Source organism: Geotrypetes seraphini, chromosome 3, assembly GCF_902459505.1.
Source record: "Geotrypetes seraphini chromosome 3, aGeoSer1.1, whole genome shotgun sequence".
NCBI lineage: Eukaryota > Metazoa > Chordata > Amphibia > Gymnophiona > Dermophiidae > Geotrypetes > Geotrypetes seraphini.
Genome location: NC_047086.1, coordinates 118041412 through 118069227, shown reverse-complemented (window position 1 = coordinate 118069227; position 27816 = coordinate 118041412). Strand labels below are relative to the sequence as shown.

Sequence of the window (27816 nt, the reverse complement as noted above, 5' to 3'; positions counted from 1 at the left end):
TGGACTCAGAGCACTCTCAAGGACTCGACTCCTTGTAATACTGCTGAGTGCTCAGGCTGGAAGCAGGAGTTAATTTGGCAAGCATATTACCAAACTCCTGATGCAGAATGGGTTTCCAGTATATTATGCAAAGTTGGCACCGAGACCACTAAAGCTGCACAGTTGGTGTGGCTATGGACTCCGAGGAAGAGTGTTGCCTCAATTTTAAGTTTATTCGTATTATTCAAGTTTATTCGTATTATTTGATTGAACGCTTTTCCAAATTACAAAGCGTTGTACAAAAGATAAAATAAGATTTAAAGAAATCACTTATACATAGTATATTAATCAAACATACAAGGGTAACTACTTTTAAAAACCACTAGAAACAATAGGAAAGTGGGGAAGAAATACAATTTTTAAAGAAAAAGTACATAAAAGGGAAGTACATTAGGGGGGTATGAGGAAAAGGATTGGTGACAGAAGAAAGATCAAATGAGAGAGCTATTAGTAGTCTTGATTTAAGGGAGGTTGGAAACTATAAGATTTTACCGTGGAAATGAACTTTCAGTTAAAGGCTTCTTTAAAAAGAAGGCACTTTAAACTTTTCTTAAATTTTTGCAAATCCTGTTCGAGTCTTAAGTATAAAGGAAGAGAGTTCCAAATCGTTGGAGCAGTTACAGAAAAGATGGAAGCACGGCGTGTTCCGATAATTTTTAAAGAGGGAACATTAAGAGTAAACTGAGAGGATGATGTAAGAACTCTTGATGAACTATGTGGAATCAGAAGCCTATCTATAAATGCAGGTGTATTTGTCTTTATTGTCTTGAAGACTAAAAGAGCTATTTTATATGTAATCCTATATGTTATTGGCAGCCAGTGAGCTTTTTGAAGTAGAGGTGTGACATGGTCAAATTTTTTTGAACCTGAAATTATCTTTATTGCTGTGTTTTGTATAAGTTGAAGACGCCTTATATACTTTAGATATGCCCCTTTTAATAAGGAATTACAATAATCTAATTTTGATATTACTAGGGAGTGAACTAAAGTATTAAGGGAAAAAGTATCAAGAAGGGGGACAAGTGAACGAATCATTCTCAACCTATAGAAACAGTTTTTGACCAATGCACTGATGTGTGAACGGAACGTGAGATTATTGTCTATTAGGACTCCCAAAATTTTTTTGTTGGTAGTTTGATTAAGGGGTTTATTGTCGATTACGATTGGGTTAATGAGTTGTGCCCCTTCTTTTCCTGAAAAGAGCACAGTAGTAGTTTTATTGATGCTTAGAGATAGCTGATTGACATTAAGCCAGTCATGGATTTTGGCCAGCTTTTGGTTAATATTAGATATGTCCTGGGAACTTGTGGGATCAATGGTATGCAAAAGTTGGAAATCATCTGCATAAGCATATACCGTGAATCCGATGGATTGACAAAGGGTTAAGAGAGGGGCCAAATAGATGTTAAACAGTAATGGAGACAATATAGACCCTTGTGGTACTCCATAATTTGTTTGATAAGGTTTTGAAAAATAATTTTTAAAGTACACTGTAGAGAATCTATCTGTAAAATAAGATCGAAACCAATCTAGTACTTGGTCTTTTAGACCGATGGAAGAAAGTCGTTGGAGTAATAAATAATGGTCAATTGTGTCAAATGCTGCTGCTAAATCTAAGGAAATGAGAATGACAGATTTATGTTGGTCCAGATAGTAGTGGATAGATGTGACGAGACCTACTAGTGAATGTTCTGTTGAATGATTTTTACGAAATCCTGATTGGTTGGGATGCAAAACCTGAGTTTTATCAATGAAATCTGACAGTTGCTGAAATACTACTTTTTCAGTAATTTTTGCTAAAAATAGAAGACTAGCTATTGGACGGTAATTTGAACAATCGCAAAGACTGATTTTTGAATCCTTAATAATTGGAAGGAGAACAGAGTGTTTCCATTTAGTCGGGAGAGATGAAGTAGACAGACTTTTATGAATAATTTGGAGAATAACTGGGCCAAATATTGGGAAATAACGTTTAAGAAGGAAAGGAGGAAAGGATTCAGTTTTAGAACCTTTTAGTTTTATAGTTTGAAATAAATGTTCTATTTCTGTTAAAGTTGGAAGAATAAACTTAGAACATGAAGCTTGTAATGACATATAACTTTTTTGATCTTCATCTGAGATATCAGTAATGGCGCTGGATAAGGATATGCTAGTGCTATGCTTGTCTAGACTAGTAGAAACATTATTAGTTATATTTGCTCTAATTGATGTAATTTTAGTATGAAAAAAACTTGCTAAACAGTTGGCAGAAGGAGTGTCTTCTGTTGAAATTGCTGGTTTATGTTTGAAAATTGTTAATTGTTTTAAAATTTTGAAAAGTGATGAGGAATTCTTAGTCATAGAAATTTTTTTAATGTAGTATTTTTTCTTTGTCTTGTTAATCATTTGACGGTAATGTTGAGAATGTTGTTTATAATTATCCAGGTTGTTTTGTGTAGGTTTGGAGCGCCATTTGCGTTCTGCTGAACGCAACTGTCGTTTTAGTAAAGCAAGAGAAGAATTATACCAAGGGTTTTTTTGCTTTTTAGGAGAGATAGTTTGGATTGTTATTGGAGCTATTTTATCTAAAAGAGATTGACAAGTATTATTCCAAATAATTAATTGGTCATTTATTGTTAAAGATTTAAATTTGTCTAGATCAAGTAATGGTGAAGTAATAAGCGAGTCATCAATATTTTGGAAGTCTCTTACCTTGTTAACTTTGGGTGACCTAGGGGTGATGAGGATGTTCTAGAGTTGTTTGGATAAGACTATGGTCGGACCAAGGAACTTTGAGTATTTCAGGTTCAGAGAAGTAAGGAAATAATTCACAAGGGGCAAAAATCATGTCTAGTGTATGACCTTTTATATGTGTTAGGCCGGTTTTTAATGGTATAAGGTTGAGATCATTTGTATGGGTAAGAAAGTCAGAAGTATATGGGTTAGATTTATCATCGAAATGAAGATTAAAGTCTCCTAAAAGAAGAGGAAATGGAGATGTGGTGACAAAGTTTGAAACAATTGATAATAACTGAATGAATGTAGACTGGTTGATTGGTGGTGGGTTATATAATAAAAGTAGCTTAATGTTTGGGTTTGTATTAATTTTTGATTGAATATATTCAATGGAACTTACAGCTTGGGTAATTTCGACTACTAGGGATAAATTTGATTTGTAAATGATAGTGAGACCACCACCCTTCTTACCTTGTCTTGGACAGTCTCGGAGCCAGGGGTTCTAAGGTTAACAATAATGAAATAGTCACTCTGTATGCCTTAACAGCAAACAATTAACTTTTACTGTTATTGAAACTTATGCTCAGAAACATGAAGACGAAAGTAACGCCTTACCACCCAATCATCGCATTGTTCAATACAGCGTCAAAATGATGGTATTGGTCACTATTAAATTCAAAAAACCCAAACTGACTGTAGCTTTATCATCTTATTTATAAAAAGCTTAAAGGAGTGAAACTTAGCTTCAGAAAATCACTGGTTCCGACGTGCCATGTTTCTATACTGCTTCAGGGAACCGATGTACCTCTACTACACCCCTCAGAATTTGGGTAATGAAGTCTCTGCCCTTCTGGAATATAAGGTGCATTTCTGTTTCCTGGCAAAGAAGGTCTGGTTCCCAGGAAACAGAAATGCACCAGAGCCTTATATTCCAGAAGGGCAGAGACTTCATTACCCAAATTCTGAGGGGTGTAGTAGAGGTACATTGGTTCCCTGAAGCAGTATCGAAACGTGGCACGTCGGAACCAGTGATTTTCTGAAGCTAAGTTTCACTCCTTTAAGCTTTTTTATAAATAAGATGATAAAGCTTCAGTCAGTTTGGCTTTTTGAATTTAATAGTGACCAATACCATCATTTTGACACTGTATTGAACAATGCGATGATTGGGTGGTGAGGCGGTACTTTCACCCTCATGTCTCTGATCATAAGTTTCAATAACAGTAAAAGTTAATTGTTTGCTGTTAAGGCATACAGAGTGACTATTTCATTATTGTTGACGTACTTTCTTTAGTCACTCAACATCTCAAATCTGGTTGAGTTTTCTTTGCCTCTTTTTCTATTTATGACCGGTTCTAAGGTTGGCATGGGCTGTGACTCCAGAAGAGTTGGCTTGGATGTCTTATCTGATGGAGACATTGAGGATAACGGCCCTTCAGGAGATGATTTAGCAGACTTTCCTGAAGATGAGGATTTCCCCATCAAGGAAGGTTTTTAACAAGGTCGAGGTTGAGATTGAAGGCTTAGACCCCACAGAAGACTTCAACGGAGTCGAGGTCGAGAGCGTAATCGGGGTCAAGGCATTAGATGAGGAAAGATCCATACTCCTGAAGATTTTCTCAATTTGAACTCGACGACATTTAAGGGCTCGATTTTGAAGTGTAGCACAGCAGGCGCACGATTCCGGATGATGATCAGATCCTAAACACTGCACACACCATTTATGTGGGTCAGTGATAGAAATTGCGCATTGACACTGACTATACTTCTTGAACCCTGTGACTGGCCAGGACATGGATTGAAAAACGGCCGCGGCAAAATCGAAGCCCAGAGGCTGAGGCCACGGAGTAGGCCCCACCGTGACATGACGAAAAGAAAACACAAAAAAAACCCTACTTTTTTTTTTTACGCTACACTACGATCCTGTAAAAAGAAATGAAGTACATGAGCCGCGGTGAAAAGAAGGCACGAGTTGAACTAACTCTCATGCAGAGCCTTGAAGCGAAGGCTTCTCAGCTCTGTCGAAAACTCAGAACTGAGGAGATGCACACCCTACTTCAGGAGGGAAAACACTCACACATGCACAGTGCGGGAGTTGTAAACTTTCTAAAAGTTCTTCAAGCAAGTCTGCTTGTGAAGCTGTCTGAATCGGGGCTCCATGGGTGACGTCATCCTTATGTTGAGAATATGCTGCCTGCTTGTCCTGGGATAACACTGTTATATCTGTGGTATCATTGGTTACCTTTAGAATTTAAGCCTGTCTATAAGTACTTGGCTTTTACCTATATGGCTGTATATTTGGATGAACTGGGCTATTTGCCATCATTGCTTAATAAATATTCCCCAAAAAGGGCATTAAGGATGGCGGGCTCAAAGTTATCACTACCAGCTGCAAAAGATGTTCATCTTGTGGTTACAAGGGAAAAGGCTTTTTTTTTTTTTTTTTTTGGAAAGCTCCACAGTTGTGGAATGAGTTACCAGTAAGTTGAAGGGAGTAATGACTGTTGTCTAGTTTTAAGAAGAAATTAAAGATGTATTTGTTTCATAAAGCCACTGATGGGCTGTGCTGAATTTTGCCAATCTGTGTCTGTCTTTAAGTTATTTTTTTGTTTTTGTTTTAATGTTTTATTATTTCATGACTGAGGATGTATTTTATTAAAAATGTATAATGTACCCCACTCTGACATTATATGAAATGTGGTTAATCAAGTTTATTAATCTATCTAGTGGATGCATCTCTGAAAATATTAGCTTTTTTGTATAGTTTTCTTTAATTTGGTCTTAAATTACTGTTTTTATCTTATACCTGCTAATGACTACATATTTGTTTTTACTATACTTCTACAGTTGTGTTGGTATTCTAGTTTTAAGTTGGCAGCAGCTGTTAATAACTGTTCAGATGCATTTGGACCCGTGTTCATATTTTGGATGTGGTTCTGGCCAAGGTATGATTTACTATGCATTTATATAATTTTGTTTCAAGTTTTCTTCAAAATGTAAAATAGAAAAATAAGGTAGATCTTTTTATGTTCCATGAGCAATGATGGTTGGGAAATGTCCTTAAGGAATGATCACCAATATATTGTTTAATTTTCTTCTGAATAATGAATAGATTTTTTTAAGAGTTTATGTACAGGGTGGGAGAAAAGTTGTGAACCCCTTAGTATGTATTTTAGCACAATTTATTATTGTTAGATCCTAATATAATATACAAAAAAAGGGGTATACTTTGGTTATTTTTTCAACAGAAAAAAAATCAACAATAAATATCCTGTGAAAAGTATGTCAACCATTCATTTGATAAATTGTTGGCACCTTCTTGAACATCAATAACTTCAACTAGACATCTCCTGCTGGTCAGTCTATCCCATAATTCTTCAGGAAATTTGGTCCAAACTTCCATACAAAATTGTTCCATATCTGTGATATTTTAGAGTACTTTGCATAAAGACCTTTCTTTTAGTATTGCTAGCTAGCTACACATCAGGCCCTGTTTACAAGACCATCCACCTGATATTAAATCAGTATGTAGATCAGCCATAAATGGTTCCCAGCTGATCAAATACTGCTAAGAACACAAGAATTGTCATACTGGGATAGACTGAAGGTCCATCAAGCCCAGTATCCTATTTCCAACAGTGGCCAACCCAGGTCCCAATTACTGTATTTTCACGTAGATAATGCGCACCCGTGTAAAACGCGCACACGGGTATAGCGCGCGGGAAACCGCAATATAACATAGAAACATAGAAACATAGAAATAGACGGCAGATAAGGGCCACAGCCCATCTAGTCTGCCCACCCTAATGACCCTCCCCTACCTTTCTCTGTGAATAGATCCCACGTGTCTATCCCATTTGGCCTTAAAATCAGGCACGCTGCTGGCCTCAATCACCTGTAGTGGAAGACTGTTCCAGCGATCAACCACTCTTTCAGTGAAAAAGAATTTCCTGGTGTCACCTCGTAGTTTCCCGCCCCTGATTTTCAACGGATGCCCTCTTGTTGTCGTGGGACCCTTGAAAAAGAAGATATCTTCCTCCGCCTCGATGCGGCCCGTAAGATACTTGAACGTCTCGATCATGTCTCCCCTCTCTCTGCGCTCCTCGAGCGAGTATAGCTGTAATTTGTCAAGCCGTTCTTCATATGGAAGATCCTTGAGTCCCGAGACCATCCGGGTGGCCATTCTCTGCACCGACTCCAGTCTCAGCACATCCTTGCGATAATGTGGCCTCCAAAATTGCACACAGTATTCCAGGTGGGGCCTCACCATGGATCTATACAATGGCATAATGACTTCCCTCTTACGGCTGACGAAACCCCTTCGTATGCAACCCATTATTTGTCTTGCCTTGGATGAAGCCTGCTCCACTTGATTGGCAGACTTCATGTCCTCACTGACGATCACCCCCAAGTCTCGTTCTGCTACCGTTTTTGCTAGGATCTCGCCATTAAGGGTATAAGACTTGCATGGATTTTGGCTGCCCAGGTGCATAATTTTGCATTTTTTGGCATTGAAGTTGAGTTGCCATGTCCTAGACCAGCGCTCCAGCAGGAGTAGGTCGTGCATCATGTTGTCGGGCACTGAATCTTTGTCTGTTGTGCATTTGCCCACTACATTACTTAGTTTGGCGTCATCGGCGAATAATGTTATTTTACCTCGAAGCCCTTCTGCCAAGTCCCTTATAAAGATGTTGAATAGGATTGGGCCCAAGACTGAGCCCTGTGGCACTCCACTGATCACCTCCGTCATTTCGGAGGGGGTGCCATTCACCACCACCCTTTGAAGCCTACCTCCAAGCCAGTTCCCAACCCATTGCGTCAATGTGTCACCTAATCCTATAGAACTCATCTTGCCCAGCAACCTGCGGTGTGGTACGCTATCGAATGCTTTGCTAAAGTCCAGGTACACGATGTCCAGGGACTCCCCAATATCCAGCTTCTCCGTCACCCAATCAAAGAAGCTGATCAGGTTGGATTGGCATGATCTCCCCTTAGTAAATCCATGTTGTCGGGGATCCCGTAGATTCTTTTCATCCAGGATTTTATCCAATTGGTGTTTGATTAGAGTTTCCATTAGTTTGCTCACTATCGATGTTAGACTCACTGGTCTGTAGTTTTCTGTCTCCATCTTTGAGCCTTTCTTGTGGAGTGGAATGACGTTAGCCGTCCTCCAGTCCAACGGGACGCTGCCTGTACTAAGGGAGAGGTTGAAGAGCGCGGACAGTGGCTCCGCCAAGACATCACTCAGTTCCCTAAGCACCCTGGGGTGCAGGTTGTCCGGCCCCATTGCTTTGTTAACCTTGAGCTTTGACAGCTCACCGTAGACACTGCTGGGCGTAAACTCAAAGTCACTAAAAGGGTCAACTGAGCCAACCCTTGTCTGTAGCTGAGGGCCAAGCCCCGGCGCTTCTCGGGTGAAGACTGAGCAGAAGTATTCATTTAATAGTTGGGCTTTTTCCGAATCCTTATCCACATAGTCTCCGTCTGGATTCCTAAGACTTACAATCCCGCCTGAGTTTTTTCTTCTGTCACTGATATACCTGAAGAAGGATTTATCTCCCTTCTGGATGTTCTTTGCCAGAGACTCTTCCATGTGGAATTTAGCCTCTCTGACTGCTGTTTTGACGGCTTTTGATTTGGTCAGGTAGTCTGCTCTAGAGTCCTGCTTCCCTGATTTTTTGTAAGAGATGAAAGCTTCTTTCTTCTCCTTGATGAGGTTTGAGATCTCTGCAGTAAACCACTGTGGCTTATTGTTCCTTCGCCGTTTACTTACTGATTTAACATAGCGGTTTGTTGTATGGTTTCTTGTATGGTGGCTTTCAAAGTCGACCACATTTCTTCCACATTATCAGTTTCAGCTTGGCTTTGTAGCGCCTGGTGAACGAAGTCTCCCATTTCTTTGAAATTTGTGTCCTTGAATTTGAGGACCTTGGTCAGTGTGGTAGATTTAGTGAAACCTTTCCTGAGATTGAACCATACCATGTTGTGGTCACTGGAGGCCAATGTGTCGCCCACCGAGACCTCTGTGACACTTTCTCCATTGGTAAGTATCAGGTCCAGTATTGCCTGATCCCTTGTTGGTTCCAACACCAGTTGCCTGAGTCTTGCTCCCTTCATAGTGTTTAATAGCCTCCTGCTGCTTCCGGAAGCAGAGGTAAGTGTAACCCAATCCACATCAGGCATGTTGAAGTCACCTAGCAATACTGTGTCCCCACGCAAGGTGATATTTTCTATATCTCCGATTATTTCCATATCCAGGTCATCCTGTTGTCTTGGGGGTCTGTAAATTATGCCAAGATACAAGCATTTGTCTTTCCCTCTGGCCAAATTAACCCAAAGGGATTCCCCAGTGTACTGGACATCTGTGATTCTCGTGACCTTAATGTCATCTTTAGTATATAATGCTACACCTCCTCCCATTCTGCCCTCCCTGTCCCGGCGAAGCAAGTTGTAACCCGGTATGACCATATCCCACCCGTGGGAGTCTGTGAGCCAGGTCTCGGATATCGCCACCACATCCAGGTCGGCATTCCTTATTTCTGTTTCCAATTCCAGGATCTTGTTTCCTAAACTGTGTGCGTTGACGTACATAGCCCTCCATGTTGTATTTCTGTTATGTCTCAATGGGGATATTTCTGCTTGAGCTATTTGAACACCTTTAGCATTGTTTGCGTTATTTGTGCTTTCCTTAGGCCCAGAACTACAATGTGTATTCCCCATATACCCAGAACTACAGTGTGTACTCCCCTTAGACCCAGAATTACAATGTGACCCATAAATATGATATGACCCTACTCCCGACTTGAAAGTGTGTGCACTCACCCCCGACCCAGAATTTTGGTGACTACTTACCTCAGCCTCAAAAAAGTATTGGCAGTTTAGCTCGCCAGGTATGTTGTTTATGCCTGTACCCTCCCCCGACTTACCTAGTTTAAAGCCCTGTGGAGAAGGCGGGCTAGACGGTGTCCAAGGACATTCTTCCCTCTTTTGGTCAGGTGTAGCCCATCCTGTCCCTGTAGCCCTTGCAGTGCTTCTCCATGGTGCAGAAACCCGAAGCTCATCTCCTTGCACCATCCTCGCAGCCAGTCGTTCGCCCTCCGTATTCGATCCTCTCTGGCTCTGCCCTTGCCCTTCACTGGGAGAATCGAGGAGAAGACTACCTGCGCATCCATCCTCCTCAGCTTCTCCCCCAGGGCCCTGAAGTCTTCAGGTATGTTGTCCGGGGTGCTCCAGGCGGTGTCGTTGGTTCCGACGTGGATTAGAATCATGGGGAAGTGGTCTCGGGGCTTGATGAGTCTGTCAAGGCAAGCAGTGACATCCCGGATCCTGGCCCCTGGCAAACAGCAGACCTCTCTTGATTGTAGGTCTGGTCTGCAGATTGGTCCCTCGGTGCCCCTCAGCAGTGAATCTCCGATGACCACCACTCTGCGCTTCCTAGGGGTAATTTTTGTATACCGTGCACACCCGTATACTGCGCATGCCTCCCGACTCTCCCGTCGCCGCCCGACTCTCCTTTCGCCTGCCCCGACTCTCCTCTGGCCACCCCGACTCTCCTCTGGCCACCCTGACTCTCCATTCACCCGCCCCGACTCTCCTCTCCCCCTTGAAGTCCTGTCCCCACCCTGAAAGCCTGATGCCCCCCCGACGTCCGATTCACCCCCCTGCAGGACCGCTCGCACCCCCACCCCGAAGGACCACTCGCATGTACCTGCACCCCCACCCCAAAGGACCGCTCGCATGCACTCCCACCCGCACCCGCACCCCCACCCTGAAGGACCGCTCGCACCCCCACAGCCTCCCGACCCCCCCATCATGTAGAAGCTCCTACCGGTGTCCTGCTGCTTCCTCTTGGTGGTCCCGGCCCTTCTGTGAGCCCTGCGCCTGCGCTGCTTCCTCTTCCGGCGGTCCCGCCCTTTCTCTGACTTTTTCTGACTTTCGCCGACTCCCCGACTCCCCGACACGATCGGGGCAAGAGGGAGCTCAAGCCCTCTTGCCCCAGCCAACCGCGGCACCTCCAACACGATCAGGGCAAGAGGGAGCTCATGCCCTCTTGCCCCCCCAACTCCCCGACATGATCGGGGCAAAAGGGAGCCCAAGCCCTCTTGCCCTGCTGGCTCCCCAACTCCCTGACAATATCAGGCCAGGAGGGAGCCCAAGCCCTCCTGGCTCTGGCGACCCCCCCCCCCCCCCCCGCTAGTTGTTCAGGCCAGGAGGGAGCCCAAACCCTCCTGGCCACGGCGACCCCCTACCCCCACCCTGCACTACATTTCGGGCAGGAGGGATCCCAGGCCCTCCTGCCCTCGACGCAAACCCCCCTCCCCCCAACGACCGCCCCCCCCAAGAACCTCCGACTGCCCCCCCAGCCGACCCGTGATCCCCCTGGCCGACCCCCACGACACCCCCACCCCCCTTCCCCGTACCTTTGTGTAGTTGGCCAGACAGATGGGAGCCAAATCCGCCTGTCCGGCAGGCAGCCAACGACGGAATGAGGCTGGATTGGCCCTTCCATCCCAAAGCTCCGCCTACTGGTGGGGCCTATGGTGCCTGGGCCAATCAGAATAGGCCCAGAGCCTTAGGTCCCTCTTGGGGGCGGGGCCTTGGGCACATGGTCGGGTTGGGTCCATGTTCCTCAGGCCCCGCCCCCAGGAGGGACCTAAGGCTCCCGGGCCTATTCTAATTGGCCCAGGCGCCTTAGGCCCCACCAGTAGGCAGAGCATTGGGACGGATGGGCCAATCCGGCCTCATTCCGTCGTTGGCTGCCTGCCGGACAGGCGGGTTTGGCTCCCGTCTGTCCGGCCAACTACATAAAGGTACGGGGAAGGGGGGTGGGGGTGTTGTGGGGGTCGGCCAGGGGGGTCGTGGGTCGGCTGAGGGGGGTGGTCGGAGGTTCTTGGGGGGGGCGGTCAATGCACACAGTTTAGGCAATAAAATTCTGGAACTGGAGACCGAAATAATAAATGCTGATCTAGATGTAGTGGCGATTTCCGAAAGTTGGTTCACGGACTCTCATGGGTGGGATATGGCTATACCGGGTTACAACTTACTTCGTCAAGACAGGGAGGGCAAGTTAGGAGGAGGGGTAGCGCTATACACTAGGGAGGACATTAAAACTACAAGAATCACAGAGGTCAAGTACACTGGGGAATCCCTCTGGGTAAACCTAGCCAGAGGCAAAGAAAAGTGTCTGTATCTTGGTGTAATATACAGACCACCAAGACAGCTGGAAAACAAAGACATAGAATTAATCAAAGATATAGAGAATATCACTTTAAGGGGGGACACTGTTCTGCTTGGGGACTTCAACATGCCTGATGCAGATTGGAACACGCTCACAGCGACAACCAGTGCCAGCAGAAGGCTATTATCTGCCATTAAAGGAGCACAACTCAAACAACTGGTATCAGAGCCAACTAGGGCACAGGCGATTCTGGACCTGGTACTCACCAATGGAGAAAGTGTATCGGAGGTCTCGGTAGGCGATAAGTTAGCCTCTAGTGACCACAACATGGTATGGTTCAACCTCAAGAAAGATTTCACTAGATTGAGCACGACAACAAAAGTACTCAACTTTCGAGGCGCTGACTTCAAACGCATGGGAGATTTCGTCCATCACGCACTACAAATCCAAGAAGTGGCTGATAATGTGGAGGACATGTGGTCAACCTTGAAATCTACCCGATACATAAAATCAACTACCCGATACATAAAATCAACAAGCAAATGGCGAAGAAACATTAGACCCCAATGGTTCACCGCAGAGATCTCAGATCTCGTTAAAGAAAAGAAGCTTGCATTCATTTCCTACAAACATTCAGAGACAAGGGAGGCTAAATTGAAATACAAGGCCAAGTCTACAGCGGTGAAAGCGGCAGTCAGAGAGGCCAAGCATCAAGCGGAAGTAAACCTGGCAAGGAACATTAAGAAGGGTGACAAATCTTTCTTCAGGTATATTAGCGACAGAAAAAGAAACAATGATGGGATAGTACGCCTTAGGAAATCAGATGGGGGGTTTGTAGAATCAGATTCAGATAAAGCCGAACTACTAAATGAATACTTCTGCTCAGTCTTCACCTGTGAGGCACCGGGGTCTGGTCCACAGTTGCAGGTAAAGCAAAGCTCAGAAGACCCATTTCGGGATTTTGAGTTTAATTCCGGAGACGTCTACGACGAATTATCAAGACTCAAGGTGAACAAAGCCATGGGCCCGGACAATCTACATCCCAGGGTGCTCAGTGAGCTCAGGGACGTCCTGGCAGAACCTTTATCCGTACTCTTCAATCTGTCCCTGAGAGCGGGAATAGTCCCCTTGGACTGGAAAACAGCTAACGTCGTTCCTCTGCACAAAAAAGGTTGCAGGACAGAGGCTGCGAATTACAGACCGGTAAGTCTCACATCGGTAGTGAGTAAACTCATGGAGACACTCATCAAACCCAAGTTGGACATGATACTAGACGAGGAGGAACTACGCGATCCCCACCAACATGGATTCACCAAGGGTAGGTCCTGTCAATCCAATCTCATCAGTTTCTTTGACTGGGTAACAAGGAAACTGGATTTGGGAGAGTCCCTAGAAGTCGTGTACTTGGACTTCAGCAAAGCTTTTGATAGCGTCCCCCACCGCAGGCTATTGAGCAAAATGAAATCGATGGGATTAGGTGAAACACTTACAGCATGGGTTCACGATTGGCTGAGTGGTAGACTTCAGAGGGTGGTTGTTAATGGTACCATCTCTAAAACATCTGAGGTAGCCAGTGGGGTGCCGCAGGGCTTGGTCTTGGGCCCGATCCTGTTCAACATATTTGTAAGAGACATGACTCAAGGACTTCAAGGTAAAATAACATTATTCGCTGACGATGCCAATCTATGTAATATTGTGAGTAACGGCAATCTGTCCGACAGCATGACGCAAGACCTGCTTTTGTTGGAACAGTGGTCCTCGACCTGGCAGCTTAGCTTCAACGCTAACAAATGCAAGGTCATGCACCTTGGCAACAATAATCCATGCAGAACGTACACATTGAATGGAGAAACCTTAGCAAGGTCTGCCGCAGAACGGGATTTGGGGGTGATCATCAGCGATGACATGAAAACGGCCAAACAAGTGGAGAAGGCTTCATCTAAGGCTAGGCAAATGCTGGGTTGTATCCGGAGAAGTTTTGTTAGTCGGAAGCCCGACGTCCTAATGCCTTTGTACAGAACCATGGTGAGGCCTCATCTGGAGTACTGCGTACAATTCTGGAGGCCACATTACCGCAAAGATGTGCTGAGAATCGAGTCGGTACAGCGAATGGCCACCAAGATGGTCTCGGGGCTCAAAGATCTATCATACGAAGAAAGGCTGAACGAATTGCGGCTATACTCTCTCGAGGAACGTAGAGAGAGAGGGGACATGATTGAGACGTTTAAGTATGTCACTGGTCGCATCAAGGTAGAAGATAACGTTTTCCTTCTTAGGGGACCCTCAGCCACAAGAGGACACCTGCTGAAAATAAAGGGCGGGAAGTTTCATGGCGACACCAGGAAGTACTTCTTCACTGAAAGAGTAGTGGACAGCTGGAATAGGCTCCCAGTACAGGTGGTTGAGGACAGCAGCGTGCAAGTTTTTAAGATCATTTGGGATGCTCATGTCGGATCTCTTCGAGGGAAAAGGTCATCAGTGAGCAATTAACTAGGGGGGTGGGTCAATGGAGTGGGCAGACTCGATGGGCCTTGGCCCTTTTCTGCCGTCACTTTCTATGTTTCTATGTTTCTATGATGTCAGAGAAAGGGCGGGACCGCTGAAAGAGGAAGCAGCGCAGGCGCAGGGCTCACAGAAGGGCCGGGACCGCCAAGAAGAAGCAGCAGGACACCGGTAGGAGCTTCTACATGATGGGGGGGTCGGGAGGCTCTGGGGGTGCAAGCGGTCCTTCAGGGTGGGGGTGCAGGCGCGAGCGGTCCTGCGAGGGGGTGAATCGGACGTCGGTGGGGAACTATGTAAAAAAAATTATGTACAACGCGTTCACATGTATAACGCACAAGGTTATGCACGATTTGTAAAATCGTGTATAGCGTGCGCGTTATATGCATGAAAATGTGGTACCTATCAAGATTTATGCTGCTTATCCTGAGAATAAACAGTAGATTTCCCCAAGTCTTCTCAATAATGGTCTATGAACTTCAGTGTTCTTCCCAGAAATTTCTTCCAGCCATTTGGCCTGAAAAAGTAGCTGGGTGGGGCGGGATGGGGAAATTTGGTGGTGGGGAAAATTAACCCCCTCTTTTACTAAGGTGCGCTAACATTTTTAGCACGCGCAAACTCCCGTGCTACGTGGGAAAACTAACGCTAGCTCAATGCTGGCATTAGCATCTAGCGCACATGGTAATTCTGCGCGCGCTAAGCATACGCTAAAACCATTTTCGCAACTTAGTAAAAGGAGCCCTAAATGTGTACTATTTTTATTAGTTAATTATTATTATTTTCCAATGCTCAATATGACTTCCTTTTTTAAGGTTTGACACTTGTGCCAGAATATTTTTGATAAATTTAAGAAGCATCCAATGCTAGAAGGGAATAATTAGATATTTGCCCTCTTTCAAATGGTATAGAGGTTTAAAAAGGGAAAGGCGTTAATGAAGTCATTAGGTTCAATCTAGCCATTTATTTCTGCATGAATTTAAACAACTAAAAAAAAGATAAACGTAGCTCATCCAGTCATACAAGAAATGGCTCTACAGCAGGAGTGCCCACACTTTTTGGGCTTGCGAGCTACTTTTAAAATGACCAAGTCAAAATGATCTACCAACAATAAAATTTTAAAAAACACAAAGCACACTGTATGCAGAGAAAATGTTAATTATCATTTATATTCCACAGGTTTTCAAAGAGGTCAAGGCAGATGACTTTATGCAATGTCACCTCAGGAACAACTATACAAAAATAGACAAATATACCCCCTCCTTTTATACTAAACCACAATAGCGGTTTTTAGCACAGGGAGATGCACTGAATGCCCTGCACTGCTCTCGATGCTCATAGGCTTCCTGCGCTAAAAACCACTATTGCGGTTTAGTAAAAGGGGGCCATAGTGTAAAATATAGACAGCAGATAGAAATTCTCAAAACGGACACAATTTGATCACTAAATTGAAAATTAAATCATTTTTCCTACCTTTTTGTCTGGTGATTTCATGAGTCTCTGGTTGCACTTCCTTCTTCTGACTGTAAATCCAATATTTCTTTTTTTCTGCCACTTCCCTTTTCTTTCTGTCTCTCTTTCTTTCTCTCTCCCCCCTGACTGTCTGTTTCTCTCTCCCCTGCCCCCTCTTTATTTCGGCCTTTCTTTCTCTCTCTCTCTCTCTCCCCCTGCCTGTCTTTCTTTCTCTCTCCCCCTGCCCCCCAAGTCATCGTGCCGATTTCTCCACTTCCCCGATTCTTTCTCTACCCCCTAAGCCACCATGCCGATTTCTCCCTGATGCTTCCCTGAGCTAGGCCAGGCACGTACAAGCACCGGCCTCACAAGACTTCACGTCTGACGTCAATTCTAACGTCGGAGAGGAAGTTCCAGACCAGTCAGGCAGCAATTGGCTGGCCCAGAACTACCTCTCTGACGTCAGAATTGATGTCGGAGGTGAAGTCTTGTAAGTCTGGCACATGTACGCGCCTGGCCTGGCTCGGGGAGGCAGGAAGAAAAAGATTGCAAAGGCAACGCAATCGACTCACATTGCCTTTGCGATCTACTGGTTGATCGTAATCGACCATTTGGGCACCCCTGCTGTTATGGTATCCTGTCCTGACCTGAGGAAAGAGGTTTAGTCCCCCAAAAACTGCCTTATTTCAGTTTCCTATTTATAAACTTTTATTAGTATAGCTACAATACTACTTGATTCTACGTAAAGCAACAAAAAAAAATTTTTTCTATCTTTTGTCGTTTCTGCTTTAATCATCTTCTCTTCAGCGTTTGTCCTCACTCCCTTCCATGCAGCATCTGTCCTCTCTTTGCCCTTTCCACCCAGCCTCTGCCCTCTCTCTCTGCCCCTTGCATCCACTGTCCACCCTTTCTGACCTTTCCATCCTGTGTCCGCCCTTTCTCTGTTCCATATGTCATCTTCCCTCTTTCTATGTCCTTTCAATAAACTGTATATCCTGTACCCTTTCTCCCCTTTGTACATGATTCATTTCAGCTTCACCCTCTCCCCTATGCTCTGGCATCTCTCTCTTCTCCTTTCCCATGATCCAACCCCCTACATACAATATCAGGTATGGATAACAGAAGGAGATCGGTCAAATGTTTGGGTCTAAACCCAAACTGTAAGTCATCCAAGACTGAATTTATTTCCAAAAAAACCTGCTGCTGCCAAAGGACTTCTTTTCCCAGGATCTCAGCCAAAAACTTTAGTGAGGATATTGGTATAAAATGTTCCAAGGCAGTCCCAGACATATGATTTTTCACCAATAGGTGAACAATAGCTTTCTAGAGTTGAGATGGAACATAACCACCTAATAAGGATTTAGAGACAATCTGAAAAATGGAAGGCGCCAATGCATCCAACATGGATGCTAAGACAAGGACAAGAGTCAAGAGGACAAGGGTCAAATGAACAAGTAGCTTTATTCAAGCCCTGAATAATCATCTTTACATCTGCCTCGACTACTATATCAAATTCTATCCATAGCTTCTCCAAAGAGAGTTGGGTAAGGTTGAGAGAGTGAGTAGAAATAAGAGAACAATTGAGAGAGTATGAAGAACAATAGAGAGAGCACCATACCCTGTAGGAAGACTGGCCTAGTGGTTAGAGGAGCTACCTCAGGACCTTGAGGTTGTGAGTTTAATTCCTACTACAGCTCCTTGTGACTTTTGGCAAGTCACTTAACACTTCATTGCCCCAGGTACAAACAGTGGGATAGTAAGGGGGCTGGGGGCGGTCCGACCCAGGCGCTGGCACCTTTCCTCCTCTCAGCCCTCTGCTCCTTCCCACTCCTCCCCCTGCCACGCATGTACCTTTACTTCTCCCCATTGTACCTCAAGCTCTTTGCCAGCGCAAGCAGCAACTTCAACCTTCTGCTCACACCAGCGTCGGCTCTCCCTCTGTCACTTCTGGGTCCCATGCCTAGGAAGTGATGTCAGAGGGAGAGCCAATGCCAAAGCAAGCAGCAAGTTGGTGATGCTACTGGCACCGGGGAAGTTATAGAGGTATGGAGAAAGGGAAGGGGCGCACATGTGCGGCAGGGGGAGCAGAGAATGAGTGGGATGAGTTGAGAAGAGGGCAGGGAGGGGCGCTTCTCACTTTTGCTATGCCACTGGGTACAAATAAGTACCTGTCTAAAATATGTATACCACTTAGATTGTAGCCACACAGTAAAAGCAGTATATCAGGTCCCATCCCCCATCTGTAAAGACACCTACAACTCTCATATACCTACCACCATCCCCCACACTTATGTCCTTACAACTACCTACCCACATATACTCATCTTTACTCAATTCTATCCAAGTTTCAAGTTTATTAAAATTTGATATCCTGCAAATCAAACATTATTAACTATTATTGTATACTGCTAAGACAATCTAAAAAAAAAGAGGAAAAAAGATATAAAATATAAGAAAACTATAACAAAAATGGAAAAAAGGGTAGGACTACAATTTATTTTAGAAAAGAGGGGGATGGATAACACATTATGATAGGTCAGAGTGTGCCAGCCAGTAATTTAAGACTCTCTATACTAGTGTTTCCACATGGCATGTATACACTTAGGGTACATGAGCCGCATATTGGGGGTACACAATACTGGCCACTGCTGAGAATATTGCCTGCCCATCCACCGAAATCACTGCTGGGGATCCTTCCTTCATGCCCTCCACACGCCCACCAAAGATGCCGCTGCCAGGGATCCCTCCTTCCTGCCCTCCACTCACCTGCCGAAACCACCACCAAGGATCTCTTTTTCCTGCCCTCCACCCACCCGCTGAAGCCACTGCTGTGGATCTCTCCTTCCTGCCCATCCCCCTCCATTGAAGCCGACCCAGAGGTTTCCCTCCAATATCAGAGCTGACATCAGAGAAAAGCCTTCCGGGTCAGCGAGGGGGGGGGAGCGATCCTAGTTACCTTCAGCGGCACTTATTTTAGACAGCAGTTCACACGCTGCACGTAACTGACTTGGAAACCTCTCCAGCATCAGGGCTGATGTCAGAGGGAAGGCTTGTGGGTCAGCCACGTGCAGCATGTGAACCACTGCCTGCAACAAGTGCCACTCGAACAAGTAAGGGGACATGACCTTTCTGGGACAAAGGGAGAAAGGAGGGGGAGGAGCATATTAGGCCATTGGACAGGCACCTTTTTTAGAACAAAGGCAGGGGGGAGGGGGCACAAGCTTGACATAGAAAAGAGAGGGAGGAATGGGGCACTAACTTGGAACATAGGAGGGAGGGAACAGAAAGGGAGAATTGCTGGGCATGAGTGTAGGAGTGAGAGGGAAAGAAATGGTGCACATGGGCAAAGGAAGAAAGGAAAATTGGGAATAGAGAGAGAGAGAATAGAGAGATAGAGATGCATGGGGAGAGAAGGATGAGAGGGAGAAATGTTGGATATGGTGGTGGAGAGGGAACAGAGGGACAGATTGAAGAGGATGCAAGGGGGATGAATGTTGGACATAGTAATGGAGGGAAAGATGTGGCACTGTGCTTGAGAGGGGTGATAATAGGAGAAATGGGCATGGGGCCGGTGGGCAGTGATGAAAAATGCTGCACATAATCCGGGGGATAAAAGAAGGAGAAATGTTGCCAATAGGGGTGGAGGAGAGATAAAGAAAAGTTAGACTCATGAAGGGACAGAGAGATGTTGTTTGGGGAAAGGAATAAGGTCCAGAAGTGAGGAAGCATGCAGGAGACAGAAATATTGGATGAACAGTCAGAACGAAGTGAAACCAGAGAATCATGATATCACCAGACAACAAAGGAAGGAAAAATTATTTTATTTTCAATTTAGTGATCAAAATTTGTCAGTTTTTAAAATTTATATCTGAGGTCTATATGTTGCACTATATTTGTCTATTTTTCTATAGTTATTACTGAGGTGACATTGCATATTTTAAAGTCACCTGCCTTGACCTCTTTGAAAAAAACACCCAAATATAAATGATAATTAAGATTTTCTTTGCATACAGTGTGCTTTGTATTTTTTTTAAAAAATTTGTGGTTACTGTTATGTATTAATAAGATTCTATTCTGTGTATATGAAAAATGAATAGAAGAAATTGCATTACAATTAGTGCTATTATTATGAGGGTGGGGTCTAGGGCGGAGCTTGGGTGGGGGTACTCAGCTTGAAAAAGTTGAGACACTGCTCTATATTATAAAGAAGTGAGTTTAAAACATTTAAAAATAAGTATCCACATCCATCTCAAAAGCATCATTCTCATGTTCTTTGAACCTGCCATGAAGCTGTTTACCTGAAATAATCATATAGACAGGCTACATTCATGCCCCAATACGTCCATATATTCTCGGTTCTTAATTCTATCTCAGGAGAGATCGAAAGAAAGAAATCTCACATAATAAATGTGGTTAAAAATAGTCAAAGCTTTGAGGAGAATTTGATGTCTTACTGAAGTCTCATTTTATTACCAATGACTTTCCATTTAAAATGACAATCCATTTACAAATATTCTGTTAGTTTCCATTGAAATCACATGGTTTGCTATTAACTTTACTTTGTTAGTAATTTCCTTAGCAACAATGACTTAACTCATCACATGCTATTGTCTCACCTCTGTCTGGAATAAAAGGAAGTGGACAACATGCCTACTGAGGTCCAGCTGACCCTTGCAGACATGTTTTCTTCTGTTTAAAATATGTTTACCAGAAACTTTCTAGGCTGCAACCACATGATTTTCTATAGCTACAGGCTCATCAATATTTGCCCTAACTATGTAAGTGGAAGAAAACAATGTTCTTAAAACAGATGTGTTTTTCTCTCTAAAATATGTTTTTATAAACAGACCTCTTTAAGTTACTAATGTTATTATTAATTTTAGTGGAAATTATGCAGATGAAATCAATTTTCCATACAAAAATGGAACACCATGTGGATCATGCCCTAATAATTGTACCAATGGATTATGCAGTAAGTGCTTGAATATTAAAGCAATAAAATAATGTTGTAACATTTTTAAGGATAGATTAATGTTTCCATTTATCTTCATTATAGCATGTATATTCTGAAATGCCTTATGGGGCTCATAATTGAAACAAAAACACATCTAAAAACCCGCCTAAGACAGCACTTGAACGACATAAAAGAGAGGTCATCCAAGTGCCGATAATGGAATCAGGTTTTTAGATGTATCTAGAGGCATTTTAGGCCTCTGACTGCCACTGTGTGACCAGAGTGAAAAGGGGTGTTAACATAAGAACATAAGAATTGCCGCTGCTGGGTCAGACCAGTGGTCCATCGTGCCCAGCAGTCCGCTTCCGCGGTGGCCCCCAGGACAAAGACCAGCGCCCTAACTGATACCAGCCCTATCTGCATATGTTCTAGTTCCGTAGGAACTTGTCTAACTTTGTCTTGAATCCCTGGATGATGTTTTCCCCTACAACAGCCTCCGGAAGAGCATTTCAGTTTTCCACCACTCTCTGGGTGAAAAAGAACTTCCTTACGTTTGTATGTAATCTATCCCCTTTTAACTTTAAAGAGTGCCCTCTCGTTCTCCCTATCTTGGAGAGGGTGAACAACCTGTCTTTATCTACTAAGTCTATTCCTTTCATTATCTTGAAGGTTTCAATCACGTCCCCTCTCAGTCTCCTCTTTTCAAGGGAGAAGAGGCCCAGTTTCTCTAATCTCTCACTGTATGACAACTCCTCCAGCCCCTTAACCATTTTAGTCGCTCTTCTCTGGACCCTTTCAAGTAGTACTGTGTCCTTCTTCAAGTATGGCGACCAGTATTCCAGGTGAGGGCATACCATGGCCTGGTACAGCGGCATGATAACTTCTCCCATCTGTTCGTGATCCCCTTCTTAATCATTCCAAGCATTCTGTTTGCCCTTTTCGCTGCTACCGCGCATTGCGCGGATGGCTTCATCGACTTGTCAACCAGTACTCCCAAGTCTCTTTCTTGGGGTGTCTCTCCGAGTACTGCACCAGACATCCTGTATTCGTGTACAAGATTTTTGTTATTAACATGCATCACCTTACACTTATCCACGTTAAACTTCATTTGCCATGTCGCAGCCCATTTCTCGAGCGTGTTTATGTCCTGTTGCAGGTCTTCACAATCCTCCTGTGTCTTTACTATTCTGAATAACTTTGTATCATCTGCAAATTTAATCACCTCGCTCGTCGTTCCAATTTCCAGGTAGTTTATAAATATGTTGAAGAGTATAGGCCCAAGCACCGAACCCTGTGGCACTCCACTGGTGACGCTTTTCCAGTCCGAGTATTGTCCATTTACCCCCACTCTTTGCTTTCTATCTGCCAACCAGTTTTTGATCCATGTGTGTATTTCACCCTCAATCCCATGGCTTGCAATTTTTTGAAGTAGTCGGTCATGCTGGACCTTGTCAAACGCCTTCTGAAAATCCAGATATACAATGTCGACTGGGTCACCTTTGTCTATCTGCCTGTTAACTCCCTCAAAAAAGTGCAGCAAGTTTGTCAAGCAAGATCTTCCTTTGCTGTAGCCACGCTGGCTGGTTCTCATCAGATTGTGTCTGTCAAGGTGGTCAACGATGCGATCCTTTATCAGCGCCTTTACCATCTTTCCCGGTACCGAGGTCAGACTGTAGTTTCCCAGATCTCCCCTCGAACCTTTCTTGAAGATCGGCGAAACATTTGCCACTTTCCAGTCTTCCAGAATCCTGCCCGATTTGATCGACAGATTGGCTATTAGTTGAAACAGTTCAGCTATAACCCCTTTCAGTTCCTTGATTACCCTGGGATGGATCTGGTCCTGGGGATTTATCGCTCTTGAGCCTATCAATCTGCCTGCATACCTCTTCTAGGTTTTCTGAGGAGTGGTTAGGGGGGGGAGGAGGGCAGTATGTGGGGCGACCAAACTTAAGTCATTCTGCAGCCATAATCAAAAGTATGGTGAGGTTGCCTGGACGGAACTTACATGAACTTATGCTGAGCTGATCATGGCTGCTGCGATCAGCTTAGTGGCCCAGGCAACCTGTTACCACCCGACAAAGACTACCGGCAGGAAGGATGCCCAGTCCCTCCTTTTGGACACCACCCCGAACCCCTGAATGATCACTGGCAGAAGGGATCCCTCCAGTGGGACCCCCCACCCCCACCCTCCAAAGCTAGCCCACCCAGACCCCCCAAGCCTACCCCCACCGGACCCCCCCCCCCCCCCAGAGCTCCCCTAACCTTTTTTAGATGGCTGGATGGATGGGTTCTTCCTGTGTCCTGCTGGCAGGCCCGCCTTCACTGGAATGGTGGGCCTGCCCCTTCCTGGTGCATCTTGGGAAGCACCGTGGAAGGGCCTAAGGCCTTGATTGTCCTATGTACTTAAGGCCCAGGGGCCAACCAGAATCTTAAGCCCATTTCCCAGTGCATTCTGTGATGTGCTGGGAGTGGCCTAAGATTCCGATTGGCCAGATCCCTTAGGCCACCCCCCCCCCATAGCAGGCATCCCTTCTGCTGTAGTCTTTGTGTGTGTGTGGGGGGGGGGGGGGGGTGACAGGTTCCCAAATTCTCTAACTGGTGCTTATGACAGATGCCGGTTAGAGAATTGTGCTGTTAGAGCCCCTCCTACGCCTTAAAGGTGTTGGTTTAGGTGTTTGGGACTTGGGAGAATTTTTGGTTGGGAATATGTTTTAAAATTAGACGTAGTGGCAGTCTAGGCGATTAAACACCTGAACATACAGTTAGGCCATTCTCGAAAAGAACCACATTTTGGATGTTTTTTTCAAGAATGGACATTTCTCTGTTGTCGAATTTGGGCGTCTAGAGCCTTAGGCCAAAAAGGGTCTTAGATGGGGGGGTTTAAATTATGCCCCTCTAAATGTCTCTTTTCACATCTGTGTTATTTTTTCAAAAGCTCTTAAAGACATAACACTCCTGACATTTAACTTCCATTCAAGCTAATAACTAGTTGTAGAGCTGTACCGAATAGCATATTTTATTATTCAGTCAAACAGCAATAATGAAAACTATTATTTGACTGAACACAAATATTGAATATGAATAATGGGCAGTGAGCATCCATGAGCCACAAAGGTGCCAGCATCTGTGATTCAGGGACGCTACTGCTACCTGCCAAGCTTGGCAAACGGGACCCCTGGCCAACTGCAGAGGAAGTCCTCGGCTGACAGCTTGGGGGGTCCTCATCAGCAGAGTATTTATATTTTATATTTACATTAGAGGCTCTGGTGTAAACCCGTTTACAAAGTATGTATTCTTCCCAATTAATATTTCCAGTAGCATAATTAAATAAAATAACTACTTCAGAAGTTTATAGGGACAGGGTCGGGGACGGATTTGATTCAAGCAGGGATGGGTGGGGATGGATTTGATTCCAGTGGGGATGGGCGAGGACGGGTTTGATCTCTGTCCCCCACGCAACTCTCTAATCCAACCTTGCCTCAGGCATAGCCCAAGAGATGGAGCACGGTCAAACCCTGCTATATGGAACCGTCTGAACGATGGGATGGGATATCTGCCATGCTGTCAGCCAGAAGGGGATACAGGATCCCGAGAGGATTGCCAGGTAGAGGTTCAAAGCCTGCCTCAGGATCTGGCTAATGAGCTGGAGGTAGCTAACTGCTTTATTGATGATGTAATAGAAGACCAGAGGTCAGCATCTGACTGTGTGGTCGAGTTAAATGGGGAGAAGAAAATCCTCCAAGAGCAACTGGTTATAAGAACATAAGAATTTGCCACTGCTGGGTCAGAACAGTGGTCCATCGTGCCCAGCAGTCTGTTTCTGCGGTGGCCCCAAGGTGAAAGACCAGTGCCCTGAGACCAGCCCTACCGGCATACGTTTCAGTTCAACAGGAACCCGTCCAACTTTGTCTTAAATCCCTGGAGGGTGTTTTCCCCTATAACAGCCTCCGGTTTTCCTCCACTCTCTGGGTGAAAAAGAACTTCCTTACATTTGTACGGAATCTATCCCCTTTTAACTTTAGAGAGTGCCCTCTCGTTTTCCCTACCTTGAAGAGGGTGAACAACCTGTCTTTATCTACTAAGTCTAATCCCTTCATTATCTTGAATGTTTCTATCATGTCCCCTCTCAGTCTCCTCTTTTCAAGGGAGAAGAGGCCCAGTTTCTCTAATCTCTCACTGTACTGTAAACTCCTCCAGCCCCTTAACCATTTTAGTCATTCTCCTCTGGACCCTTTCAAGTAGTACCGTGTCCTTCTTCATGTACAGCGACCAGTGCTGGACATAGTACTCCAGGTGAGGGCTCACCATGGCCCGGTACAGCGGCATGATAACCTTCTCCGATCTGTTCGTGATCCCCTTATTAATCATTCCCAGCATTCTGTTTGCCCTTTTTGCTGCCACTGCGCTTTGCATGGACGTTTTCATTGACTTGTCGACCAGTACTCCCAAGTCTCTTTCCTGGGGTGTCTCTCCAAGTACTGCCCTGGACATCCTGTATTCGTATATAAGATTTTTGTTACCGACATGCATCACGTTGAACCTCAACTGCCATGTAGCAGCCCATTTTTCAAGTGTGTTTATATCACGTTGCAGATGTTCGCAATCCTCCTGTGTCTTCACTACTCTGAATAACTTTGTATTGTCTGCAAATTTAATCACCACATTTGTCGTACCAATTTCCAGATCGTTTATAAATATGTTGAAGAGCACGGATCAAAGCACCAAACCCTGCAGCACTCCACTGGCGACTCTTTTCCAGTCCGAGTATTGTCCATTTACTCTTACTCTCTGTTTCCTATCCGCCAGCCAATTTTTAATCCATATGAGCATTTCATCCTCGATTCCATGGCTCGCAATTTTTCAAAGTAGTCATTCATGTGGAACCTTGTCAAAAGTCTTCAGAAAATCCAGATATACAATGTCGTCTGGGTCACCCTTGTCTATCTGTCTGGAAGACCAATTGAAAAACCAGAAAGAGAGAATGAAAACACATTGTAGAGCATAAATGTAGAGAATGTCACAGTCCAGATGGCCCTAGATCAAAAGTCTAAGACACATGTATCAAATACAAAGCCTGCGGACTCAATCCGGCCCACCTGGCTGTTTTATGCAGCACACAGTGACTGTGCACCTGATTCTACACTAGTGACCTCCTTGAATCCTGACTCCCCCACCTACCACCTCCCCACTGCTGAAATTTAAATCTTCGGACAGCCAATGGTGCAACAAAGCCAGCATCCTGCCATCAGCCTGCCCTGAAAGTGTTCTTTCTGCAGCGTCCTGCCTACACAGGATCAAAGCCAGATTAAAGGGTAGGCCAAGTAGTCATGTGCCTAGGGCCCAATGATGTTAGGGGGGCCTGCTGGTGCAGTGCTTTAGGGCCGTTTGGGTCCTAGCAGTCTGGGCTCATCTCCCTCACCTTCGCAGTCACCTTTCCTATGTTTTATTTTGTCAAATGGGCCCCGACATCGACGGCAAAATGTTATCTAAGATGCTGAACAACTCAGCACTCACAGAGGGCCCTGGTATCAGCGGCACATGTTATACTTGCGAGCAGTGCTTGGCCCAGCTTCCCCTCTGACGCAGCTTCCTGTTTCCGCCTTAGCGGTTCACATCAGAGGGGAAGCTTTGGGTCGAGCACCGCTCGCAAGTATAACATGTGCCGGTGATGCCAGGGCCCGCTCTGAGTACTGAGTCTTTTAGCATCTACCCCCCCCTCCCCGAGGGGGCTGGACACAACAGGCCTTGAGAATGTGTGATGGGATGTTGAAAGGTCCACCAGTGACACTGGCTTTTAAAGGGCTTCTCTACTGCAACATTTGCAAGCTGTGCTGGTGTTATGCTCCTGTCCTCCGAAGCCTATTGCCATAGGTGAATATTCTGTCCCGTAAACTATTTAAATGCAAAACCTCCCATCCTGCCTTACCCTTTGATAGGTCTCACAATCAGGGTCTTCCTGAGGCCTGTGCACAGGGCCCAAGAAAGACAGGGATGCAAAAATCACTCCCCGTCCATTGTCTCCCATGCATTGGGTGGGACAGAAGCACAGAGGCATGTTACCCGAGGCAATTCCATCTCAGGATCCTCTGTTCACATGTGAGTTTCCAGGTGCTACTCTTCTTTTATCAGTCTTTGCTTGTCTACCATTTCCAAAGCTGTTCTACCAGCCCCGAAAGGTGCCTGATCCCTTGCTGTTTTTGCATGCTGATTGTGTATTGTTCCTGATTTATTAATGGTAATATGTTTTGTTTGACCATATACCGTATTTTCACGCAAATAACGCGCACCCGTATAAAACGCGCACACGGGTATAGCGCGCAGAAATCACGATGATATGTACAAAAACTTTGGTATACCGCGCTCACGGGTATACCGCGCATGCTGCCCGACGCTCCTTTCGCCCGCCCTGACTTTCCGTGCGCTGTCCCGACTCTCCGTTCACCCCCCCTGACTTCCGTGCACTGTCCCCCCTTGAAGGTCTGTCCCCATCCTGAAAGCCTGATGCCCCCCCCCCGACGTCCGATACATCCCTCCCCCCCGAAGGACCGCCGACTCCCCAACAATATCGGGCCAGGAGGGAGCCCAAATCCTCCTGGCCAAGGCGACCCCCTAACCCCACCCCGCACTACATTACGGGCAGGAGGGATCCCAGGCCCTCCTGCCCTCGACGCAAACCCCCCTCCCCCCAATGACCGCCCCCCCCCCAAGAACCTCCGACCGCCCCCCAGCCGACCCGCGATCCCCCTGGCGACCCCCACGACCCCCCCACCCCCCTTCCCCGTACCTTTGGTAGTTGGGCCAGAAGGGAGCCCAAACCCTCCTGGCCACGGCGACCCCCTAACCCCACCCCAAACTACATTACGGGCAGGAGGGATCCCAGGCCCTCCTGCCCTCGACGCAAACCCCCCTCCCCCCCAACGACCGCCCCCCCCCAAGAACCTCCGACCGCCCCCCCCAGCCGACCCGCGACCCCCCTGGCGACCCC

The 27816-nt window shown here is 45.4% G+C and overlaps 1 protein-coding gene across 1 annotated transcript in view; it reads left to right on the top strand.

Annotated features, from left to right (window-relative positions):
- Positions 1 to 27816, top strand: part of LOC117357770 (cysteine-rich venom protein LEI1-like) — a 235473-nt gene that overhangs the window by 164086 nt on the left and 43571 nt on the right. The window contains exons 6-7 of the mRNA XM_033938845.1: positions 5599 to 5696; positions 20761 to 20849. Of these exons, the coding sequence (XP_033794736.1) occupies positions 5599 to 5696; positions 20761 to 20849 (187 nt within the window). The remainder of the gene's footprint in view (positions 1 to 5598; positions 5697 to 20760; positions 20850 to 27816) is intronic.